The following is a 21,089-nucleotide window of genomic DNA, read 5'->3' as shown; positions in this document are numbered from 1 at the left end:
TGTAGGTTAAAAATGCTTTATGAGATGGAGAGATTTATGAAATGAGATGGATTATGAGATTGAATATAAATGACTGGTAGTTGTTTGAGCAGCGTTGATCTTGGTTGGGCAGCTCCATCTTGTATAAACTTGAAGAAAGATAGTTGGTATAAGATTTGTATCAGAAGGATTTTTTGTTGACGAATTTCAAGATAAAAGAGTCATCAAATTTCACAAGATAAGACTCCTTTTGAAAATGAGATGAAGTGAATAAGTTCTAGTTTTCAGAAAATGTGATATCCATTGAAGTGAAGAACTTTTTTGTGGGTGGATGATAGCATTTATACCATTTTTGTATTGTAGAATATCTGATATATATGCATTTTAGAGCTTTTGGGTTAAATTTTCTTCTATTTTGTTTATGGATATGATCATAAGGAATGCGTCCAAAAAATCTTTCAGGGATATTTGAGAAGTTGTTCATAGGAAAGAATTCTCTCAAATAATTTAATGAAATTTTCTAATTAATTATTCTTGAGAATATTCTATTGATTAGCTAAGTAGTTGTTAGAACAACTTCTCCCTAATATTATTTTTATATTTAATTGTACAGGAGAAGCGTCTTATATCTCTGAAAATTGACCATTCTATTTTATTGGGGTATAGGGCAGAAAGATTGGTAAATAATACTATCTTTTTGAAATAATAATGTTAATGTATGATTAAAATAATCACAAGCATTATCAATCTAAAAAATTTGATTTTGGAGTTCAAAAATTTTTTTATCATGACAGTGAATATCAATATAGAACTAGCATCACATTTTTGTTTAATTAAATATACTCCTGTTATTCAAGTGTAATTATCAATTCACGTAACAAAATAAGGGATTTTAGATGATCCCAAATATCATAATGAATTAATAGAAACAATTAGAAGATATAGAATTAATTTCAGGAAATAAAGCACAGTTATGTTTATCAATTTTGCAAGTTTTACAATGAAACATTTTAACGTTTCTATTTGTGAAAAATGAAGGAAACCTACACTGAAGATATTTAAAATAAAGACCCTAATCAATAATGATGGATTCATATGTTGTTTGTAGTATGAGAGGTAAAGGAGTATGATATTTGACCTAGATATTCAAGAAAGCATAACTCATCATTTACTCTAGTTTGTTCAATCATCTTTCTCGTAGTTAGATCTTGGAAAACACAATAAAAAATATGATTTTGCAGTTGTGATCTTTGATGAATTTGTGAATAAATAAAAGATTAATTGCAATGTGGGACAAGGTATGTTACTTAGAGTTAAATTTGGATAAATTAAGATGTCTCCCTATCCTGCAATAGCCTTCAAAGATCCATGTGCAAATCTTATTTTCCTATTTATAGGACAAAATTCTTAAGTTTTGAAATATATTATTCAGGTTTGTCAGGTGGTCGATGACTCTTGAATCTAAGATTCATGATGGGAAAGAATTATTAGGGTCCCAAAAAACATATAAATTAGAAATCATATCATTCTGAGCAAGAAAACAATATTATAAATTAGAAATCATATCATTCTGAGCAAGAAAAAAATATCATGTTGGTTTTCCAAGGAATTGAGAAAATTCATTATTTTGTTGATTTCTGAATGGAATCCTTCTAACGCCACTGGCAACTCTGATTCCATGTAAAAAAATGAAATGAGAAATACTCAAGAATTTTTCATCACTTCTTTGTATAAGAGAAAAGATATATATAGGACTCACAGAGGCATTACAGAATAGAAATAAAACAAAAAAGAAAGGAAAATAATTTGGGAAGGTGAACCTATCAGAAAGCGTATGTATTACAATTTGCGCCTTAATCTAAAAGTATAGAGCTTTGATCAGCGTGTCTTGATCTAACGACACAAAGTCTTGATCTATGTATGTTGATCTAATGGTATAAAGCTTTGATCAGTGTGCCTTGATCTAACGATACAAGGCCTTTGATCCATGCATGTAAGTTCTTTATTATTAGTGGAGTAGAAATTCAACAAATAATAAAAACAAAAAAGTCATAATTATAACTAATGAATTTATGCTCCAATCATAGGAAAGAATTTAGGCGCATGAATTAAGATCTTGTACAACTGTATTTATTCATTTATGACCCTCGGATAATAAAGAGCTCAAGGAGTACGGACCTAAAATCTGTATCATTAGAGCTACCTCCCAACAATCCTCAGATTATAATTAGTGTGTTTTCGTATAGGATCACGGGTCACTAAATATTTTTCCCTCCCTATTTTTTATTTACTCATATTTTATAATGTCATTGAGAGTTGTATATTTACCTTCAGCCTTTTACAAAAAAGTGAAGGAAATCTTCAGAGTTTTTTCCGTTAATTATTTTCTACATGATATCAGGCTAGGTTAAGGTCTTCCTTCCAATTTTTGTTCTTATTTTTTAAGCTCAGAGTTTCTACTTTCAATCTTTATTCTTATTCTCTAAAGCTAGGATTTCTAATTCCAACTTTATCCCTCTTCTAATTTCTCATTCTTTCCATGATGCCTGAGTTGTTGACTTCCCTTCAAACAAAACAACTATGATTAATTGTGAAAATCAAATCAAATCAAAACTTCAAGCATTTCAAGCATCTTATCGCTTGAACGGGAAAAATTAGCTTAAATGGTCCCAAATTGTGAAGACCTTTCAAAAATAAAAAGAGGAAGATGTAACATCTTTTGGATCTACCTCTGGAGTCCAAAGACCCAAAGTTTTTACTTTGAAAAGAAAATGATTACATAATCATGACATGATTATAGAAAATCATGCTACCGATGATTAGTGTATCTTTTATGTTTCTCTCCACCTCAAAAGAGGTTTTGGATGCAGTTAAAAAACCTACTCAAATGTTACAAATGATTAACTCATCATTTCAATTAAGACAGCGCGCCCCTACCAAACAAGATAACCTTATTTTTATTGAATACTTTAACACCATGAAGGTTTACTATGTGGAGTTGGCCTACTACCAAGATCTCAAGATGACCCGTTTTGAGGATGCGGTGATCCTTACAAGCTCGTCGCGAGAAAGAATCTTTGAGTCTTTCACACGACTCAACAATGAGTTTGAGCAAATTCAATTGAAGTTTTAAGCACAAAAATCTCCATTCTCTTAATTAAATATTCTCTCTCGTTCGAGCAGAAGAAGGAAGAAGGACAATGATGGTCAATACTCCAACCCTCGAGATATATGTCATGATAATTTCTAAATACCAAGAAAAGAGACTTTCTATCACATAACCTTCTCCAAAAGAAAGACAATATCTCTCTTTCAAAAGAAATCTCTAGTGCAACTATTGCAAAAAGAATGGGCACACCAAAGATAAATGTTGGAAACTTCATGGAAAATTCAAAGACCATGGAGAAAGTAAAGGTGAAAATAAAAAAAGGGCAGGCCTGCCTACCACAGTCAAATGTGAAAGATGATGCATTCATCTATGAAATCAAAACAAAGTTTGTTACTACCAAACAAAGTAACATTTTTGTCATTGAATGATTTAACACCATGAAGGTTTATTAATTAAAGTTGACCTACTGCCAATATCTTAAGATGTCCTTCTTTGAGAATGCGGTGATCCTTACAAAATTTGTCGAATGAAAAAGGATCTTTGAGTTTTTGACATGACTCAACAATGAGTTTGACCAAATTCAAATTTAAGTCTTAAGTGGAGAAAATATTTCTTCTCTAAATTAAATATTATCACTCATTCGAGCAGAAGAAGGAAGAATGACGGTGATGATAAATATTTCAGCCCTTGAAATATATGCCACGAGAACTTCTAAATCCATAGATAAGGGACATATTGCCACAAAACCTTCTCCAAAAGAAAGATAACATCTTTCTTCCGAAAGAAATCTCTGGTGCAATTGCTGCAAAAAGAAATGTCACGCCAAAGGTAAATGTTGGAAATATCATAAAAAAAATATCAAGACAATGGAGGAAATAAAGGTGAAAATAAAAAAGGTGGGCATGTCTAGTGGACTCAAAATGACTCAATTCAAAAAAAAGTATTAAAAGAATTTTCTCAATTTCTTATAAAACTCATCATAATATTGTTTTATAGTACAAAATGATATGATTTCTAATTTTCATAGTCTTAATGCCTCTAATATTTATTACTCTTCATGGATCTTAGATTCAGGGGTCATCGACCACATGGCAAATCTTGTCAGTATATTTTAAGCGTAGAAACCCTATTCTAGCAATAAGAAAATAAAATTTGAATTTGGATCTTTAAAAACTATTATAGGATAAAGAGATGTCTTAATTTCTCTCAATCTAATGCTTAGTAACGGGTTACATGTATCATACCTTGAAGTTAACATTCTATACATTGATAAATTTACCAAACAACTGCAGAATTATATTTTTTTACTAATTATTATGTTTTTTAAGATCTTACTACGAGAAAGATGATTAGACAAGCTAGAAAAAAAGATGGGCTATACTTTCTAAAAAAGTCAAGTATCATACTCCATTTTCATACTACCAACAACAACAAGACCCATCATTTTAGATTAGGGTATTTTTTCTAAATCTTTAATGTATACTTTCATTATTTTTTATAAATACAAAAATTAAAAATTTTCACTGTGAAACTTACAAAATTGTTAAACAACATTCTATTTTCTTTCTTAAAAGTAATTCTAGATCTTCTAATTCTTTTTTTATTAATTTATTTGATAATTGGGGACCCTCTAAGATCATTAATATTTCTAGAGCCACTAATTTTGTTACATTGGTTGAAGACTGCACTCGAATAACATGATTGTACTTAATTAAACAAAAATTTGATGTTAGCACTATACTTTCTAAATTCATTGTCATTATAAAAAATCAATTCAACTCTAAAATTTTTTTTCTTTTGAACTGATAATGTTCGTAATTATTTTAATCACAAATTAACATAACCCTTCAAAAAAAGGACATTATCCACCAATCTTTCTTTCATAACACTTCCCAACAAAATTGAGCGGCTCAATGAAAAAATTCACCTTTTAGAGGTAACTAGGACGCTTCTTCTGCATAATGAAATACCAAACTAATGGATATAAATTAAATCAATAGAATACACTCAAGAGTTAATTCCAAAAGTTCATTAAATTATTTAACATATTTTTTTCCTATAAAAACTTTTCAAATATCCATCAAAAAAAATTTTGATGCATTATTTAAGCTCATATTCATAACCAACATAGAGAAAAAATTGATACAAGAGCTCTCAAGTGCATATTCATTAGATATTTTGTCACAAAAAGATACAAATGCAATCATCCACCCACAAAAGCTCCTCCAATTTGATGTATATCACTTTTGATGGAATTCAAAGCTTCTTCACTCAAACTCATCTTCAAGGGGAGAATTCACATATTGATAAATTTGATGATATCATTCATCGTAACATTCTTGTAATAGAAAATCCTTCAAATAAAAATTTTGCAACAATTATACCCCTCAAGTTTATACAAGAAGAAAAAAACTCAACTAAAATCTCCAACAAGTTCAAAACTCAAAAAATGTTACCAAGTAACACTACTCAATTCACTATCACTTGTTTATATCACATCTCTCAATATACCTAATTTTATTAATTTTCTCCATCTCATCAAATATTTCTAGCCAACATCAACATCAATCATATTTTCATTCCATAAATTTTACTTGAAGCGCTTGAAAATAAAAATTAAAATCAAGCGAGAGAAAAGATAAAAACCTTAGAAAAAAATTATACATAGAATGGCACAGAATTTTCAGAAAAAAAGAAGACGATATGATGCGAATAGATTTTCACGTGAAATACAATACAGAAGAGAGCATAGAAAGATATAAAATAAGACTACTAGTAAAAGAATATGCTCAATCATATGAGATTAATTATCAAGAAATTTTTGTTTCTATTATAAAAATGAATATTATTTGCATTCAGATATCCCTAACAGCCAATTATGGGTGGTCAATAAAACAATATGATATAAAAAATATTTTCTTACACGATGTCAAAGAAGTCTGTGGATCCAATGCAAGAACTTGATAGATCTTTTATAAGGAATTGGATATGTAGATTGAAAAATGTCTTATATGGACTAAAATAATCACCAAGAACATGGTTTAACAGATATTCAAAGGCTATGGAAGGAACTAGATACAAACCATGTCAATGAGACCATATTCTCTTTGTGATGAAATCGTCATTCTTATTGTGTATGTCACCGATATGATTGTTACAGGAGATGACAATCAAGAGAAAAAAAATATTAAAAAAAACTTGTTGAAGAATTTGAAATAAGGAGTTAAAAATACTTGAATACCTCTTGATGATAGCTCCCAAGAAGTGGCACAATCTAAACAAGGGTATTTTTCTCCCAACTGAAATATATTATGCATCTGCTAAATGAGACTAAGATGACCGAGTGCAAGCCGTGTGAAACTTCAATTGAACAAAAATAAAATTGTACCATAGGAAGAAGAAACTAAAGATGCTAAAGGACAATAACAAAGGTTAATGAGAAAACTAATATATTTATCTCACACTCACCTTGACAACGCATTTGCAATAAGTTTAGATAGTCAATTCATGCACAAACCTAAAGAGTCACACCTTCAAACTACTTATAGAATCCCCGGATGTCTCAAATCAAACTCATTTAAAGGAATTTTATAAAAAGATACCCTATAAGTTGAAGGAAGCCCAGATGCAAACTATACTAGATCGCCAGTGGATAAAATGTCTACTTCGGAATAATTATGCATTTTTAGAAGGAAATCTCATAACTCAGAGAAGCAAAAAACATTGTGACTTTAAGATCAATTTTGAAGCTGAGTTTAGAGTCTTTGGCAAAGAATTTGTGAGCTTCTATGAATTTAAATTATATTAGAGGATTTAAAAATCAAGTGGAAAGAGCTTGTAAAAGTATATTGTGATAACAAATTGGCCATCAATATTACACACAAATATTACACACAATCCTAAACAACATAATCGTACCAAGCATGTTGAGGTTAACAAACACTTTATTAAAGAGTAAATGAATAGTGATCTGATTTATACTTCATATGTGTCCACAAAAAATCAACTGGCCGACATATTCACCATAGAACTCTATAACCAGACAAATAAAAATATCATAAATAAACTTAGAATGGTAGATTTCTATCATTCCGTTTAAGAAGGACTGTTGAATTTCTGCTCCAATCATAGCAGAGAATTGAAGGCACAGTGATCAAGGATTCATACAATTGGATATGTTTATTTATAACCCTCAGGAAAAAAAAAAAAAAAAAAAGGCATGTGGATCGAGGCTCTGTACTGTTAGATCTATTTCTCTATGACCCTTGGATTATAATTTGTATTTTCTCCTATTGGACCACCATTCACTAATTATTTTGCCCTCCATTTTTTCTTTTTTGATATATTCCTAATTTGTAATGTCGCCCTAAGAGCTACATATATACATTCACTCTTCTACAAAGAAGTGAATGAAATTCATGAGAGATTTTCTCATTACTTATTTTCTAAAATAACCAATAATTAAATGAATAATAATAGAACCAAATCAACCAAATAAAATTGATTAAGTTTAATTTTTCAATTTTATCCAACTAATGCATGTCCCTGCCAAGGAAAAATAATTCAAACAAAAAATGGGTCTTAAGTTCAATCAATTGACAACAAATTTCTCTACAGTTAAGTTCATCTAACTTGAGGTGTTGGAGTTGGATGCAACTCCGATCATTTTGAGATGTATATTTCGCCCAAAAAAAAACACTTTTTTGACATTAATTTCTTGCAGTTTATGAAATATAGGTGCATAAATTTGCAATCTCTTTATAAACTGATTTCAGAATTATGCGTTATTAAAAAAGTGGTACCAACAAATATTTTTATTGCCCACCCAGTTGTAATTACTATTTTAACTTTTTCAGGCGTTACAAGAGATAATTCAATGAAGTTGGTAGTTATTTCTGTACTAAAGAATACTGTTGCAGCATCTGGATAAGTCTAAAAGTAGTTAATAGGGGTTAATTTTATTTCAACATGACTTTAGAAGGGTGGCAACAGCTATAATGGCAAAGGGATTCACTGTTTGCTACATCAGTTGCCCAGCCCTTGTTTCTGATATTTTCTATGGGTGCCATCCAGATGTATTCCTATGAGCCATCAAAATTAGCGTGCGGTTTGCAAGCTTTAACACCAACCAATTTGCACTCAAGCAAGTTCATTCAAGTCAATGTAGAGCGCACAACAAAACAATGTTATGCTTGCCCTTTGTCGCTGGTTTTTAATTCACAAGAAAGTGATGGATAGGGCCAACGCACCACTTTCTTCAGACTCCTACTGGTGCTTCTAGAAACAGCAACATAAGGCTGCTTATTACTTTGCTGTTCCTAATTTACATTTCCTCATTTCACTTTGGCTTTACTCTTATCCTTCTGACTGCTTTTCTTCTTATCACCAATACATATTTGATTTTTGTTTCTATAAATATGGCCTTGGCATTGACTTCATCAATTAAAGAAATAAACAATTCCCAACAATGGCTGTCATATGCATTCTTGTGATGAATTTAGTAAAAGGATGAGTTTTCTTCTGTAGCCATGAACTAAAAAACCATCTTTTTCGATAAGTCAACAATATAGTCTTGTATGAATTACATAAATCCTGGCCTCGGCCTTTGATACGAAATCATCTTCTCTCACATGTCGTGAATATAGACATCTTTGTAATGGCCTTAAACTGCCACAACCCAGCGCGAAAGCTTAAAATTAACAAAGACAGGAACTAACGGTCGAACAGTGAATATTATTAATAATAACAATAGTCCACAATAATATTCAACCATAAAAGAGCTACTAATCCACAAAATATTTATAAAACATCATATAACAAAATACATAGGATTATCCAGATTGAAATAGCAATAAATTTCAAAATGATTAAACATAAAAACCAGTTTAAATTTTCTTTTTCTTCTTTTTTCACAGTGATTACATAAATTGGCTCCAAGTCATCCACATTAGGATGCATCTACTTGCTTTTACAATCTACCACTTAGGGCATGATAGGGTGTCAAAAAGTAACCCAACACGCCAACATGACTCAAAAAATTCAGATTATGGTTGACCCAAATATTTTTCGAGTCGGGTTCAGGTCAGAGAATTCGACCCATTTATTATTCGGGTTGAGTTCAGGTTGACATGATTCGGGATGGATCATTTTTGGGTCAAATCCGAGCCCAACCCATTGACCCGACATAACATCCCTATGACTCAAAAATTGACCCGATGCGCCAACATGACTCGAACTCAACTAAAAAAAATTCGGATTAGGGTTGACCCGAATATTTTTCGAGTCGGGTTTAGATCAAAGAATTCAATCCGTTTATTATTCGGGTCGAGTTCGAGTTGACCTGATTCAAATCGAGTCATTTTGGGGTTGAAGCCAAATCCAGCCCACTAACCCAAATTGACATCCTATGGCACAGCTAGAAAGCTTAATTTGCATAAAAAATACCTTAGGGAATGGTAGTACCTACAAAAAGAGACCTAGGCCTCGAGATGCTCAATTTAATCACAAACTTATTGGTGTTAATTGTCCTATCATGGTTCGACAAGTCAAGCTTGGCATGGACCTTAAATAGTAGTTGATTATGCTATGAAAATGTGTGTATTTGAATTTCATCCTCACTCCATCTTCATGATTATTGCAATTTTTATTAGAGGTGCTTCTATAATGGCTCCTAGCATGAGTAAGCAAAGTACTACAGTTCATCATGATTTTAGTTAACGTGAGGCCGAAAAAATAGATGGAACCTTTAAATCATTTGGATCAAAAAGTCAAGGACTAAGAGTAAAAAAAACTTTGGTATTATATTTTAAAATAATGCACCTATTATCAATACTTAAACATTTGTGTATAGATAATAGGATAGGGCGCCCACCCCCATTTCCCATTAGCAACATTCATATCAATGGATCAAATTGAGTGGAGATTGGATCACACTCTCGACTTGTGATAAAATTTTATAACATGTCAATGGTGTGGCCCATCATAAAGACTAAAAGTACATTGAAGAAAATATTTTAAAAAGTATATTTAGAAAATTTTGGCTAATATTGCAAATGGGAAAATATAAAACAATATAAGTAAAAAATACTTCAAAAATTAATCAATACACAGGGTTGAGTCATTAATAAGTTATGTTTCAAATTTCAATCATGACAATACAAGTTCTGAAAAATTAGACTTAATTCTTGATGTTAGGTGCCCTAGTTCGACACAAAACATTACAAAGCAATTCTAACATTGCACTTTTATATGATGGCTACCTCTCGCATCCCTTTCTCCCTCTCTCTGTTGTAGTAGTCCCCATCACCTCCACCATCATTAGTCATGCTTACGTGCATCACCCACTTGCCTTCAGCTAATCGCATTCTCCAATAATCAAATCTAATTGTCAATGCGGCTCCTTCAACATTATTATATGTGCCTTTAGAGTGCCACACACGCCTAATCTAGACCACATTTTCACGTAGCATATTCATCATTGACATATTTGCTTTCACCATTATGACAACAATTCAAATCCTACATTAATTGTGGTCATCATTAAAACACATCCTATGAGAGGTGATCATATGCCAGACTCAAGATCGAGTTTTAGCCCAAATTAAAACAACTTGAGTTCGGGGTACATAAATCCAATTGGTTTGGTTTGAAATTAGTCCCAATTAACCTAAAACTAAAACTTCTCATAGAAATACATGTATTTGGACATAATTAAATGAAACTTGCATTAAAATGTATTGGAAAAGCATGTTGACATATTAAGATTTAAATAATGGTAAAGGAAGAAAGAATATGTTAAATATATCACGAATAGAAGTTTCACAAAAAAATAATTGTTTGAAATAGAGCAAACAACACAAATTGTAAATAGTTAATAGTAAAGAATGAGTAAGAAAACCAACTCCTGATAATTTGTGATGAAGCTACTGTAGATATTAAAAATGCAGGCCAAAATACATTAAACTAATCTGCAAAATGTTTTCCTTATTCAAATATCATCACATGTTATATATGCATTAGAAACTCAATTTATGTAGCACCGAAACGTCTAAAAATGTGTCGTGCCCATGTCGGAGACTAACATATATCCGACATAATGAAACACTTGTTTGACAAACCCAGACACTTCTCTGACACTACAAAATATATGTCTAAATTTTTTTTTTGGCTCGAAAGCGTTCTAGACACATCTCAACAGCCAATCGGACATGAGCTAAATAGGATTTCAAGACATATGGGACACAGAAAACGAAAAATTATAAATATACATATAACTCTAACTATACCTCATAGTTTAAACTGCCTCCTCCCCCATCATGTTGAAGCTCCCACTTCTATTATTAAAATCGAGTATCGAAAGTGCATCCAATATTCGTCGATGTTAAGCATTAGTAGTTCCCTCTTTTTAATCATAGATTTTTTTTAATTTTAGTTGATGAGTAGGATGAATTCTTTGGAAACATATTATATATTTAATTTTGAAAATTAATTTGTCTAAGCATGAGACCTTATAGTATATGTTGAATTTATGAAGTTAAATTTTATTCTTACAAAATTTATTTTGTGATGTCTTTAAAAAGGAATAATGAAAATATATATTTTTATATAAATAATTAATTAAATATAAAAACATGTACATGACATGTCGCATCATATTTTTTTCAATTGTTTTGTGTTCACATATTATGTCGTGCCGTATTTGTGTCTCTATGTTCGTGCTTCATAGCTCTCAATCATAATGCACTCTACGTTCCTGTCTTCTCTGACCTAGAGGATGATGATAGAAAAAACAAATATCTCTGATTTTTGTTCCATAAAACATTTGAAGTGAAAATATTGTAATTTTATTTATTATTAAAGAAAGAAGTATCTGGCTTGATCAACAAACCACTTTGAAAAGTTCCTTAAAATTGTAGGACAATTATTAGCAAAAGAGGACCTAAAGCTCACAGTATTTCTAATATGGTTACATGAAACTGAAAAATTTCAGCAGAATATCCTTAACAATGAAGCTCTTGTTATGCTTCGATTTCCATAATGCATGCTAAGATGTATTACAAAATTCACGAATGACATGCCTGAACTAAATGGGTTTTTCTTCTCTTTCTTTACATTTCAAAACACCAGTACCTCAAGATGTTGAAGTTTTCACAACCCAACAAAGATTACATCAAAAATATAGCTCATAAAAACCATGAAAAACACAGAGGTTTAAGCATAAAAAGTTTGAGGTTCCCCATAAAATGGGATGCAGACGTAACACCTCTGAGTTCCTGTCACGACCCAACCTGGAACTTGGAATTACCAAAAAAGGTACAAAAGGTCAGACGATGAGAATTAATTTTTTTCATATTTATTTTTTATAATTAATTATTAACAAATAAAATAGTCACTAATCAAATTAAATTAAAAACAACATATTATTAGTTGTTTATGTCTTCTATAAACATTTTCTATTTTATCGCTCATCTTTTAATCACTTAATCATATATGAAATATTAATTTAAAACAACAATAAGTTTAAATAAAGCTGATGAATACTCATACTCCTTAACCCAAAGTAATACAAGATAAAATAAAACAATATGTTTGTCAGTTAAGCTTTCAATAAATTAATATAAACAATTGTTATTATTCAATCAATCTTAATAGATCAATAACATATGTACATCATTTATATTTGTGCAACTGTCACAGGTGCACCGTCTAAAAATTGTACAACTTAAGGTATTTTAATATCAATATCTTTTATTTCATTTAAGCGTATGCGTACATTAGTGTTCATTCGCTTGTACCATAAAAATGATGAATTCATCATAGTCAGTCATCCACATATAAACAATCAACAAAAATATCATTAATGTGTTCATCGCATTGAATTTAATATATTATTGCAACAGTGCATGATAGTAAATAGTTATATACATTTATAGCAATGTGATTAATAAAGAAAAGTACAAATAAATCAAAATAAAACTTGTACAAGTATTATTAATACTAATTCAAAATATTGGAGAAAAACCAAAATATTGTCGTATATTAAAAGTATGAGGATTTACCTCGATATTGATTAATTTATTTTTTTATTTGTCTTAACGTTGACACTTCTAAAATTAGAAGTCTAAATAAAAGTATTCATATTACAAAATTTTAATTAGTTATAATTTTAATAAGCTATTAAATTTACCTTATTTAATTTTATGAAATCTTAGTTAAATTCCTTAAGTAAATTATAATTTAAACCTGAACTTTTCCTTAGCAAAGTTTGTGTCCTTTAGCTCGCCCACTTCACCTTCAACTATTCCCCTCCAAAACTCAAGTTATATACCTAGAATTTAATTCAATAAAATCTTCTATTAAAATAATTTACCACTCACAATACACAAACACTTGCACACAGACACACGAACGCACACATCTTTCTCTTGTCGGCACCGCCTCTGCTACGCTCCCTTCTCTTTGCCCTTGCCGCAATTGTCCCAGCCATCAAATGCTATGCTTCCCTCAATGGTGAGCAAGTCGTTTCTCACCTCTGCCACCCCCTCCTACACATCAATTTATACACCAAAAAAATCCTTTCGTGTTCCCAAGCCTTCTCACATCATCTCTTCATCTTCCAGACTGTTTGATTCCTCTCCCTCCTATGGCTGTCCGACTCCCCACTTCCTCTCCTTCGGTTTCCTTATTTTCTCTCCCCTGGTTAACTTAAAAGGGGCGCAATGCGAAATTTGATCATGTAATTAAACTTGTTATTTTTTCTGTTCGGCAGACTTTTGGTTAAAACCTGCTCAAATCCTGCTACCAAAAAGCCCCTAAAGACAACGATTTTGAACGCTGTATTCAAGAGAAATGAAATAAAAAGAAAAATCAACTCACATCCGTCTTTGAGATTCTCTTCCTGGAATTGCTTAGGTATGTGATTGTAGCTTCTGGATGCCTCGCATCTCCAAACCAATTTTCTTCTGATGGTAACCCCGATGAGATTAGAAGACGATAACAGAAACTTCGCGCTAGGTAGGAGCGAGTTCAAGAGGGCTGTGCTGTTGGATGAGCCAACAATCATTCTTCCTTGCGGTAATGGATCAACGTGAGAAGATGAGAAACTGGCAGTGGCGGCGGAAACGGTGGCGACCGCCATGGCACCGAGCTCACGGATGGGGATCGACTATCGAGGGGTGATAAGATTTCAGTCCAGGCACAGCGACTTGCCATTCCGTGACCAAGCATTTTACTTCTATTATTAATCGATATATGATACTAACAAAATTTAGCATTTTGCTTCATGCATTATTTTAAATTATTATTCAAAACTTTATATTTTATGATAAAATTTTAAGTCATATTTTATTTATTTTTATCAAATTCCTAATAGTTTGATCCTGACATCCATGAATGCATAGATTTCACAATTCAAAATATTACATTTAATTTTATAAATAATAATATTTTAAATATTTGTTATGTAATAAAATTTTTCGGCGTTATGTTCCTGTGTGAGGATGTGTTGTTTAGTTGTGCTTGGTAGTTTTTGGCTTCTACTCTTTGGTTCTATCGAGCTTGTTTTTCTTAATGTGATGATTGATTCTATTATAATTTTTTGTTTTTTTTTTTTTTTTTTTTTTTTTTTTTGTTAATGAGATGAGTGGATGATTGCTGCTCGTTGATTAATCTGTGTGGTGATTGCTTATTTTTTAGCTTTGTGATGTTTTTGTTGTGCTTGGAGATTGATGACCGCTTCTTGTCGATTCTTTTGGGATTGCTCTTTTGATTGTCCATATTTTGTTTATATTGAAAGCTTCATTGTGGTTTATATTTAGATAGTTGACAGCTTGTTGAAGTTTTTGGTGTTTCATCGTTGCTTTTATTAATTTATGTATGGAGACTGCTTCCATCATTTTTTTGTTAATCGCTTCATTTTTGTGTTGTGTTTGGAGGTTGTATGTTTTTTATATGTTTTGGATGTATAGGTGTGGTGTTGTTTTATATTGGATTTCTATTGGAGTTGAAGTTGTAAGCTCTTTTTCGTTCTCTTTATTTTAAATAAAACTGAGTGTAACCCTCATTTTCACCAAGAAAAACCTCATTAAAGATTTTTTTTTTCTTTTGCTCATACTTATATTTTAAAAATTTGCTTAAATATTTTAAATATTCTTATTTTCAAGTTTTACATCCCACTTTTTCTGTGAGTTTGCATTTTTTTTCTTTTACTCATACTTATATTTTAAAAAGTTGCTTAAATATTTTAAATATTCTTATTTTCAAGTCTTACATCCCACCTTTTCCGTGAGTTTGCATTTCGTCGTCTATCCCTGTCCCTCATGAGACGTGATAAAGTTCATTATTTTTTATTCATCTATAATCCTATAAGGCAATATTATTTTTTTAATTTTTCTATATTGCTTCTTAAATCATGTCATTTAATTAAACTTTCAAGTAGATTTAAATGAGCAAACAAAAAGTATAATCTATAAATTTTCAAAATATTTTTGAACTATTTTAAAATCTTCTCAAAATTATAATAGAGCTTATTGAAATCATACTCTTGGCATATTTAAATAATGTTCATAACATATTAAAATTTTATCATATTTGTGGATGGTTCGAACTGTCACATCCCAGGTTCGAAAGGCGTTACACCCTGATAACACAGTATGCAATGAAATGAAGTGAACATATTTTGTATTCTAAATAAAAAAATATATGTAAAACATAACAAAACAATGGAAGATAAAGTTTATTCCATAAATTTGATTTAAATTAGAACAACCAAAAAAATAAGTGAAACTGACCAAAGATAAATTGAAATGATTTGAGAAAAGAACTACCCAAAACCTAAAGGAAAAAAACACAACTAATGCAAACTGAAAATACCGAAATGAAAGTCTTGAATTGGAGATTAAAATCTTGAGGGGTCGGTTCTAGAAGTGGTTGAATATAATATACTGTACAAAAGCATCAACGAGTGAGTTTGATAGATCAAACTCAATAAATAACCACAAATTATTAAAAGCATAAGGAATTGGAGCATGTGGTATGATAAACAAAGAGTGACAAGTTATTATGTGCATATAAACAAGATTGTTGTAAACATTATTATGAATGCGTTCAAATAATTTAATGAAACATACAATTATTTCAAATATGATCAAGTCTTACAAGTATATAAATTAAATTTATTGACTATTCAGTTTCAATTAATTTAAATTTATATAATCAATTTTATAAGCTAACATGAAACCAATAAGATAAATACCAACCCAAATAAACTCGATAATTTTGTATAGAGTTCTTACTTTGTGGGTCCGTCAGTCTGACTATCCAATATCTAAAAGGGTTTCACTGACATGCATACCAATACAGACAAACATACACAGTTATAACTCTTTTTCATTAAGTAAAAATATTTATGAAGTAAACCTATAGGAATGTTTAATGACACCTACTGCCATAAGCTAAAGCATATGGTTTATAAAATAATAGAGTTACTTAAGGATAAGTAACAGTGAAGTTTGGAGGATTTTGACATGCTTGAAAATGTTTTACCTTTTTATATACATTTAATGCTTATTTTTAGTTATATTATACTTTAAAGAATTTTTTTTTTTAAATTATTGATTACAGGTACAATAGATTAACTAATTGGAGCAAAAAAAGTGAAAAATGAAGCAATTTAGATTCAAATGGAATAAAGAATAAAATTTTGACTTAGCACTTAGGCGCTGGGCAGTTATTTAATGCTTTTAGAAGGCTGGTGTTGAGGCATAGGCGCCACGATTGGGCGCCTAGGCACCAAAAATTGACTTGACATTTTTTAAAAGCTTTTTGGACGGATTTCAAAGGGGTGTGTCTATTGGAGTGAGGAGGAAGCAGAGGATGTCAGGGGTGGAGATTTCTGCAGGAGAAGAGGAAAATTGTGAGATTTCTTTCATTTTCTACATTTCAAAGTAAAAATTTAGTGAAATTGTAAGGAGAGTTTGAGAATTATTGAAAGGAACTTCAAAATATTTGCTTGTGGAGGAGTTTGAGATAAGTGATTTGTATTTTTACTTGAGTTTTTGTTAAATTTTATCGTGTAAATCTGATGTTAAATATTAATCAAATTTTAAATATCAATCCATGTGTTGTTATATTTTCACCATGAAATCTGATTAGTTTTTTTTATCTTTCTTCTAATGATGAGAAATAATCATGTGTAAGATTAGAATTATTTAGAATTGCTTTTATTTCAATATTGTGATGATATATTACTTCATGCTTAATATACTTACATAATTTTGTCGATTTATATGTTAAAACATATTGTGAATGACCTGGAAGAGTTATGTTTTTCCTCAATTAGTAATCACTACACTATGTTTTAGAATGAAGAAAAAGTAATATTGGGGTGAGTGCAAATAGATAGAGAGATAAGTTTTGACAGGTGTAAATTAATCATTCTAGGGTGAGAGACTATAACCTTAACCAAGTAGATCCAGGGTTTAGATCTTAAAGCTAGGTTAGCCAAATTGAGGGCTTATATGGGTACTCTAGGTGCATGTTAGAATGTACCCAACATAACTAAGGATTCAAAAACTTAACTCTAGGTCAGCTAATGTTTTTTATGCACTCGGAAGAGAGTAAAAAATATGTATGCTCCTATTTGTCATAAAACTACATTTAAATTTATAAAAAAATTGATTCCTACACTGATTATGATATCGTTGCAAGATGAAGGACTTTCATATAATTTTAACATTTCTACATAAAACTAGTTTATAAACACTTAGCATTTTCTTTAAGTTTAGAAATAGAATTAGTAGATATAAGTAGATTTTTTGCACATATAAATTTGATATTAATTCCTATATTTAATTCTAGATAAGTTACCTGTCGTTTAAGTAGAGTTTTATTTAGTCTATAAAAAGAGTTTTTCCTTCCCCGTGAGATTAATAATTGGGACTAAAGAAAGTTCTATATCACTTGAACGATATGTGCACTTGTGTTTTTATCCTAGTGAATTTCTTAAATCAATAATTAGAAAATATATTTTAAAATTAGTAATACCAACATCACTAGGAGTAGTCGCTATGAACACATTAAATTATATTATCAGCACAAGAAGCGATCAGTGGGTAGCATTTGTTGTAGGAGCAGAAGGATCTCGTATTGGGGCTCCTTAATTTTGCGCACTCAATCTTCCAGAGAAGAACTCGAGGCACTTCGCTGCCGGAGTAACGCCTTCCAGAGTAGAAGGATGCAAAGGTTTAACACCCTTGGCTTTGTGACTGCCTTCTGAAATGGTGGGTGTTGGAGTGGGATGCTCCTTGTTGCAAGTGTTGCACCTGGTGGCCATGTAGTAAGTACTGCAAAAAAATGAGCGAGGTGAATGCTATTTTCCCATAAACGATACAAAACTAATGCGTGCCAGAAAATTCATGACAGTAGAGTGATATATTATTGTCTTAGCTTGGTACGAAGGCTAAGCACACAATTATAAGAGAGAAGAAAATTAGTAGTGACGCTAGAAGTTTTTATGCAAAAAATTTAAAAAAATAAAAAAAACAATGGAGTCAGGCATAGCTATAAAAACCCATTATAAGTTGATGATTACAAAGACCTTTTGTTTCATAAACAAAAAAGTGTTACAAAGTCATCTGAATTATAAAGGCCATGCGTGCATAACCTTGTTTCAATGAATAGACAATGGTCGATGATGATTGATAACGAATGCTGAGTGATAGTTGATGGTGGTAGATAGAGGTCGACGGTGGTCAGCGACGGCAAGAGTGATGCTAGACTTCAGTTCCTTCTTAAAGTTTTAAGTTATTCCTCAAGTCTTAAGTTCTCATCTCTTTTATGAGAGGGGCAAAAATTTATTTATAGAGTTTTGGGTGTAATTAATGCATAAATATGAACCACTTAATCACATGGCTCAGAGGGTTCATTTGATCAAACAATGTTTAATAGACATTTTAGTGCCTTAAAATTTTAAATTTGAGCTATCTAGACCTCGTTTAATCTGTTTTGTCGAAACACTCGATTCAACTATAAGCTCATAAGTTTCAACATTCATATGAACTTATAAATGTTTCTAGAAAGTTTCTAAAAGCTATTTAATGTTTTAATCGAGGCCTAACTTGGATTGAACCAATTTTGGCTATAAGCTCATAAGTTTCAACATTCATATGAACTTCTAAATGTTTCTAGAAAGTTTCTAAAACCTATCTAATGTCTTAATCGAGGCTTAACTTGGATTGAACCAATTTTGACATTATTAGGTTTGTCTTATCGAGTTGAACAATCTGATTGCAAGTTTGCTAATTTTGAACTTTCTGATAAATTTTTATGAAAGTTTAAATATTTATTGCTCAAATAATTTTGGCCCGAGATCTGTGCCATGTCTCGACATTCGTGCCAAATATGGGGATTTATTGTAGTGTATGAGTAACTTATTTCAAATGTTTAATTTACATCTGGCTGAATTAGGATTCAAGATCGACTCATTTAGATTATAAATATGCTTCAGATCATAAAATCAATTTCAAAAAAAAAAAAAGATTCAAATTTATTCACTTATATCGTCCAAGCAGACTGAAGTTGATATATAATAGTTACCAAAATCGTTGGAGAGCAGTGTATGTTCAGTATATCAACTTCTCCAATCTTCCTACTATAAATACCTGCATTCCATCTAAACTTTGCCAGCCGGCCAAAATAAACCAATCGAACAATCCGTGCGGCTCCATCGAAACAGCATTGCTCTCCTTTCGGTTCCCTCCTCTTTTCTTATTCCCACGCTCTTAGCTGTCCGCTGTTCCTTCCGTCTCCTTCTCCTCCTCCAGCCCTCCCTTCTTGGAGAAGGAGACGTGGGAACGATAATTCATCTCGCCGTCTCGCATCATTTATTCCCCGCATTAATTGATGGATCGCCGGAGGGTTCATCACCGGACACAGCATCTCTTTTTTCTACTACTTTGTTTCATCTCATTCTTTGGTTTGGGGAGCGGCAATGGTGTGTTTAGGGTTCAGCGCAAATACTCCGAGCAGTCGCATATCGCCGACCTCCGCGCTCATGACGTTCGCCGCCATGGTAGAATCCTTTCTAGCGTCGCGGCCGGCGCAGTCGACATTCCCCTTGGAGGCATTGGCGTTCCCACGGAGACCGGGTGAGCTTTCCAATTTCGTACACTCATTTAGGCCAACTTTTAGTATAATGTTCTTCTCGAATAAATCGTGATATATGAGCACATTCAATTGTTTTTGTCAGATCTTAATCGGTTTGAAAATATGAGTTAAACAAGAAGCTAGAGTTTTGAGTTAAAAACCATTTTAAAGCATTACGAATTTGTAATGCCTACAACAAAATATAATTTAAGATTGCTTAAAAATATTCATGTATATAATTTATTTATCACATATGAATATGTGATTTTTTAGGATAGAGTTGCTTATGTTTATAAGATTTATGGGCTCAAACTACCCGCAAAATTTCTTTAATTTAAAATTGAATTGCTTCATGTTATTGAAGAGGGTTACATTGAAACTCTTAAATAATAATAAAAGCTTTTGAGCTAGTTCACAACTTCTTATAGTTAACCGTTTTAAGGTTTGCATATTAGGGCCAACCATTAGATCTTTAATGAGTCAAGCCATTGGTTTTTGTTCAACCCAACCCAATTAATTTCCAACATATCCATAGTAAGCTATTGGTTCTTGATACTTGTTGATGTTGATGTGTTGAGGATTTTGCATTTATTCTTACATTGGACATATGAAATATATGCTGGCTTGAGAAAACAAAGTCATTGACACTTACCCATAATCGTAAGCTTTTTATTGAATAAAATCTTCCACCACGTATCTGATCAATTATTGCAAAACTTACTAGTTGAGCTGAACTCACATAAAAGAAGGTCTGCTGGAGTGTACATGAATATGCATTTTATTATGGATTGCTACTGAAATGAATTTTTATTAATTCTTTGTAGACCAAAATATGTAACAGATATATATAAGTTTATTT

At 31.3% G+C, this 21,089-nt stretch overlaps 2 protein-coding genes across 5 annotated transcripts in view; one reads left to right on the top strand and one right to left on the bottom strand.

Moving 5' to 3' along the window:
- The window catches only part of LOC110023038 (ATP-dependent Clp protease proteolytic subunit-related protein 1, chloroplastic), a 45,741-nt gene extending 31,442 nt beyond the window's left edge, over nucleotides 1-14,299 (bottom strand). The window contains exon 1 of the mRNA XM_020722249.1: nucleotides 13,964-14,299. Coding sequence (XP_020577908.1) covers nucleotides 13,964-14,225 — 262 coding nt within the window. The 5' untranslated portion in view covers nucleotides 14,226-14,299. The remainder of the gene's footprint in view (nucleotides 1-13,963) is intronic.
- A 5,435-nt stretch (nucleotides 14,300-19,734) lies between these two features.
- Nucleotides 19,735-21,089, top strand: part of LOC110023039 (aspartic proteinase-like protein 2) — a 74,920-nt gene continuing 73,565 nt past the window's right edge. For 2 of the 4 annotated variants that reach the window (XR_002293838.1, XM_020722250.1), the window contains exon 1: nucleotides 19,738-20,232. Coding sequence is in view for 2 of the 4 variants with exons in the window: in XM_020722250.1 (XP_020577909.1) it covers nucleotides 19,988-20,232 (245 nt within the window). In the remaining 2 variants the exon portion in view is untranslated. Of the gene's footprint in view, nucleotides 20,233-21,089 lie in introns of all 4 variants that reach the window. The other 2 variants (XR_002293839.1, XM_020722251.1) reach the window with 2 other exon arrangements.

The sequence above is a fragment of the Phalaenopsis equestris genome, unplaced genomic scaffold (genome assembly GCF_001263595.1).
Source record: "Phalaenopsis equestris unplaced genomic scaffold, ASM126359v1 Scaffold000206, whole genome shotgun sequence".
Classification (NCBI taxonomy): Eukaryota; Viridiplantae; Streptophyta; class Magnoliopsida; order Asparagales; family Orchidaceae; genus Phalaenopsis; species Phalaenopsis equestris.
Note: the sequence above shows the minus strand (reverse complement) of the source record. Positions and strands in the feature narration are given on the sequence as shown.